General features: G+C 51.0%; 2 protein-coding genes across 2 annotated transcripts; both read right to left on the bottom strand.

Annotated features, from left to right (window-relative positions):
• Window positions 1-1,244: 1,244 nt before the first annotated feature.
• EMH_0017760 (SAG family member) lies at window positions 1,245-2,441 on the bottom strand (the record flags this gene model as incomplete). Its single annotated transcript, XM_013500990.1, has 4 exons — window positions 1,245-1,353; window positions 1,458-1,840; window positions 1,929-2,101; window positions 2,312-2,441. The coding sequence occupies 4 exons, from the start codon at window positions 2,439-2,441 to the stop codon at window positions 1,245-1,247; spliced, it is 795 nt and encodes a 264-aa protein (XP_013356444.1).
• A 1,232-nt stretch (window positions 2,442-3,673) lies between these two features.
• EMH_0017750 (SAG family member) lies at window positions 3,674-4,882 on the bottom strand (the record flags this gene model as incomplete). Its single annotated transcript, XM_013500989.1, has 4 exons — window positions 3,674-3,782; window positions 3,890-4,278; window positions 4,370-4,536; window positions 4,753-4,882. The coding sequence occupies 4 exons, from the start codon at window positions 4,880-4,882 to the stop codon at window positions 3,674-3,676; spliced, it is 795 nt and encodes a 264-aa protein (XP_013356443.1).
• Between the last annotated feature and the right edge of the window lie 145 nt (window positions 4,883-5,027).

The following is a 5,027-nucleotide window of genomic DNA, read 5'->3' as shown; positions in this document are numbered from 1 at the left end:
AGGCTGAACCCCCCCCCCCCAGCATGCAGGTACTTGCCAACTTGCCTAGCTTTACAGTGTATGTTGACGACACTTCTCTCGCTGTCAATGGTGTTTGCTTTGCCGATTGATGGACGGCGTTAGCCATCAGGAGCGCAGACGCGGAGGCGAGAGAAAAAATTTTAAGGGCCGCCATGTTTTCAGCGTTGAGCTTGAATGCGTGAAAATAAAAACAGGGAGAATGAGAAAAGTCTTGGGGTGGTTCGATAACAGACGTAGCAGTATGTTATGCAGTATGTGTGCAGGACGATGCGGCGCTGGAGCGGACTGCGACTGGCCCGTCCGCTCTGGCGTGGGGTCATTTTGCTTATGCGCTGGAGTTGAGTTTAGAACCCTGTCGTTGTTGAAAATACTTAAATGAGGTATTTCAAGTATTATTGTCTTCTCAGCTCCCCCTAATGCTACTGAGCGCGACATGAAATGCCAGCGGAAAATCCCTGGCATTCTGGGTGAATCGGCGATGCGGAGGTCCGATGACCCTCGTGCTCGATTCATGTTGCCATGTCCATGTATCGCCTCCTTATAAGGTATCTGGGCAAATGCTGAACCCGTTTAGTATATAGTGTCTTGAAACTGTGGCTCTCTGCTCTTCCGGCCGTGGTCCAGGGAGTTGTATGGCTTCCCCTCTTGTTATGGCCGGCGACGCTCCTATCAAACTCTTCAGTTTCCCCTCTGTACTTCCCAATCCTAAAAAGCGCGACCCGCTTCTGGTCGCTAGACGCACTGCTTGCGTCAGCAACACGCACAAATACGGGGCCTTATGCATGCTCAGATGTGAGGAAACACCTGCGCAAGCATCCAGCGACGCACGATGTCCTGGATCGATAGACGGAGAGCAATAATTCCGGTCACTTAAACCAGTAAAAAGGAAGAAGTAAGTACGACGCCTGTCGGCCCAACAAAAGCAACCGAGACAGGCAAGCATTTGCTGACCATAGAAATAAAAAAGGCTGAAAAGGCCTGTCAACTAGTGGCGCATGCAGCGCAAATCCAACAGACGCAAGCAGGAGTATAGAGGGCGTGTGTTGAAAGCTTTGGATAGCCGCAGTCCTATGCATGCAGCGGAAAGCAAACTCCTGCTTAAGCTGTACACGCCAGTCAGAGTTTCCGTTCTGAAGGAGTGAACATGTGAATGAAACGCTGCGGAGCGCGGCTGTGGTTGAATCGTATCGGCAGCCGCCGCCTGCCACGGGAAGAGAACTGCTTTAAAGGGTAACCAATCCAAGGGCCGCAATGGCGACGGCAAGCAGACTCGGGGCAACGGCAGAGGCAGAACCTGTGAGGGATGCCTTGATCTTGTTCCACTGCTCTTCGCTGCGCGCAATCCGCCAACAGAAGAACATATAGCGATGTATCCGCATGGACAGGCCCAGCCCTATACACAACTATCGCTTTGCAGGAGTTGATAGCCAACTTACGTGAAGGGAGCTTCCTCGCCTTCAAGTGCATCAGGTGTGGTCATGCACAGTAGAGCATAGCCTTTCTTTTCCCCCGTATCGCTCCGTGAGCTGAATACAACAGGAGCTACCGTTTGAGTGCAGGTGACTATTCGGCAGTCAGCAGTCGCTTTATCCGAAGGGTTGTACATAGCAATAAAAGAAACGTTATGCTGTTTCTTGTAGAGTTCCTCTTCTCCAGTCTTCGGTGGAGGAATGGAGGTGAAGTTGCTGGCGGCGTCCTTCCAGTGGCTCACTGCGGCAGCGCAGTCCGCCTCTGCTGTATCCAAGGCCATGAAGGCGTATGTACCGCTTGGAAAGTCACTTTCTTCGGAGTCTTGCGGCATTGTGATTTCTTCGTCTTTCTGCAGATGAAAGGGCATGCGGGACTAAACAGGGCGGAATGGAGCAGGGACTACAAGGCCACCGTTGTAAGGGAGTAAGGTCACTTACTTTTAAAAGAGCTTCGCAAACAGGATCCCATGGCTTAGCTCCTTGTCCGCCTCTTTCTGCGTTAGCGCCAGTGGTAGGCCACGCTTCTGCGCCTTTGTTGTTCTCCAAAAAGTGTGCTAGTCCAGCGGCTTCTCGAGCACCGTTGATATCGGCAAGGCACACACTGGCATCGTCTGCAGAAATGCGACCGATACAGACAAAACCCCAGATGTGCCAATGATGATGGTTGTGAAGAGCGGTTGGTTTGTCTAAAGCACTCGGAGGGGCCAGTTCGGCTCAAAACAACACTGAACCTCCAGCACAGCTCACTGTCTCCACCAGGTTTACTTTGAACCATCATGAGACTGAAACTCTCCTCAGCAAGCAGCTGTTTGCCAACATACCAAGATTTACTGTGTATGTTGATGATTGTTGCCCATCTGTGCCTGCATCATGATCTGTATCTCCTTGGGTTGCGTGGGCCATCAGGAGGGCCGAGGCAGCGGCGAGTGAAATAATTTTAAGAGGCGCCATCTTCGTGAGTTAAGGGAGAATGATGGGGCAAGAAGAATAGAAGAGATATGCAAGTTTGAAGGGACTGCAAGTAGAACCTTGACAATATGTTGTGCAGTTTGTGTGCAGGAGGAGGCGGTGAGGGAGCTAACTGCGACTGGCCCATCGGGTCCGGCGTGGGGTCCTTCTGCCTAAGGAATGGCGTTGAGTTTACGACATTGCCGCAGTTGGCGGTCCAAAAGTGATATGTTTCCAGAAGGACTACCAAGAAAATTCCCCCTACAGCGACTGAACACAACGGGAAGCCCGTTACACGAGGTGCACGTTCCTGCCATCGTTCAATAGACCAGGTGAGCACTGGGGTCCCTCGAGCACGATTCGTTTTTAGCGGCCGATTAATTCGAAGTGAAGAATTTGTGTTGTTTGTTTGAAGACTTATTTTGTATAAATGGCTTCGAAATTGCGGCTCCGTGCTCTTCTGGCCTTGGTCCAGGGAGTTGTTTGGTGTCCCTTCGTACGAGGGGCGAGTTCGAGAAGGCTTTCTGTGCTTGCAGATATAATGGTAAGAAGGACTTGTTTGCCCGCGCATAAAAAGGCAAAAACACTGTTAAGGGTGGCTCTTTCATCAAATTCTTGAGCACATCTCCAATACTTCGCCACATGACAACGTGCCAGCTTCTGCCAATGCTGAAACAACTGCTACTAGTCGCTAGACTTAATGCTCCCGTCCACAGGAAGAGCGCATGCAGGACGGCATTCACGCACAGATGTGTGTAGAGACGGCAGAAAGAATGTAGCGACGCATGATGCGTCGGATCCATAGCGGGCGTGTCATATTGTCCATCAGTGGTACGGAAAAAGTAGGTAGGACTCAGGCCAGTGCAACAAAATCAGTCGATAGATGCAAAAATTTGCTGTCTGGATAAATAAAAAAGAGCTGAGAAGACCTGTCAGCTGGTAGCGCATGACACTAGTGCCAATATAACTAGAAAAAGGCTGAGAAGGCCTGTACACTAATGGCACTTGCAGTGCAAAGCTGACTGCCGCATACTGAAATGTACGGGTATGCGTTGAAAATGCTTAATAACCGCAGGCCTAGGGAGGCAGCGGTAAAAAATACCTGATTGTCGCGCCAACGTCTGTCTGTCAGCGGGTCTGTTGTGAAGGCGCGAACATGTGAACGAGGCACTGCGAAGCGCGGTCTTCCTTGAATGGAATCAGGAACCGGCGCGTGTGACGGAGAGGCCACTGCCTCAAAAGGCAGCCAGGCCAAGGGCAGCAATAACAAAGGCAATGAGACTTGGGGCGGCGACTGAGGCTGAGCCTGTGAGGGATGCCTTGATCTTACTCCACTGGTCCTCCCTGCACACAAATTGCCAACAGATGGACAACATACAGCATTGCAGTCGCAGGCACATACCCAGCGCTGTGTGCAATTGTTACACTGCAGGGGTTGGTATAAAACTTACGAGAATGGAGCAGAGCTTTCATCCTTCATCAGGTCAGGAGTGGTCAAGCACAGTAGAGCATAGCCTGTCTTTGCTTCATTACTACTCCGTAAGTTGGAGAGTTCGGATTTAGAGGGCGTTTGTGTGCAGGTAACGACTCGACAGTCAGCAGCGGCACTGCCTGAAGGGTTGTACATTGCAACAAAAGAGACGTTCTCTGGTTTGTCGTAGAGTGAGTCTCCTTCAGCCTTCGATGGAGGAAGGGAAGTGAAGTTGTTGAGGGCGTCCTGCCAGTGGTCCACGGCGGCGGCGCAGTCCACCTGGTCCGTTGATAATGCCATGAATGCGTATGTACCACTTTTAAATTCACTTGTGCCTGTGCCCGTTTTTGCTTCGTCTCCTGAGTCTTTCTGAAGGGATAAAATGACGCAAGAGAAAACAGGCGAGCATGACGTAGGGACAGGAGGTCGAATGGCGCAAGCCGCAATGAAAGGCACTTACTGCTATCAGAGCGCTGCAAACAGGATCCCAGGCATCACTTGTCTCTCCGCTGTCTTCGCGGCTAGTTGCAGGCCACGCAAATTCTCCATTACTGGCCGCTACGAAGTGTGCGAGTCCAGCGGCTTCGCGTGCATCGTTGATTTCGGCGAGGCACACGGCCGTCTCGCCTGCATTAAAACGAACGATGCAGACATCCTAAACCGAAATATACAAATGCTGATACTTGCGAAAATGAGTTGGAGCCATTTAATGCCATTCGAATGACTTTTTTTTGTTTCCAAACGCCACTGAAGGGACAGCACAACTCATCGACGCCAACGCATTTAGTTTGGACCACCATATGGCTTAAACCGTCCCCAGAAAACAATCATATACCGACATACCAAGATTTACAGTGTAGGTTGAGGATACTCCTCTCGCTGTCAATGGAGTTTGCTTTGGTGTTTGGTGGACAGCGTTAGCCATCAGGAGCGCAGACGCAGAGGCGAGAGAAAAGATTTTAAGGGCCGCCATGTTTCCAGTGTTGAAGCTGAATGTGTTAAAATGGAAATAGGAAGAATGGCGCAGATTCGGGGGTGGATCAGGCACAGAGGAAACATTATTATGCAGTGTGTGCACAGAACGACGCGGCGTGGGAGCGGACTGCGACTGGCCCGTT

The sequence above is a fragment of the Eimeria mitis genome, genomic scaffold (genome assembly GCF_000499745.2).
Source record: "Eimeria mitis Houghton genomic scaffold, Emh_scaff613, whole genome shotgun sequence".
Lineage (NCBI taxonomy): Eukaryota > Apicomplexa > Conoidasida > Eucoccidiorida > Eimeriidae > Eimeria > Eimeria mitis.
Note: the sequence above shows the minus strand (reverse complement) of the source record. Positions and strands in the feature narration are given on the sequence as shown.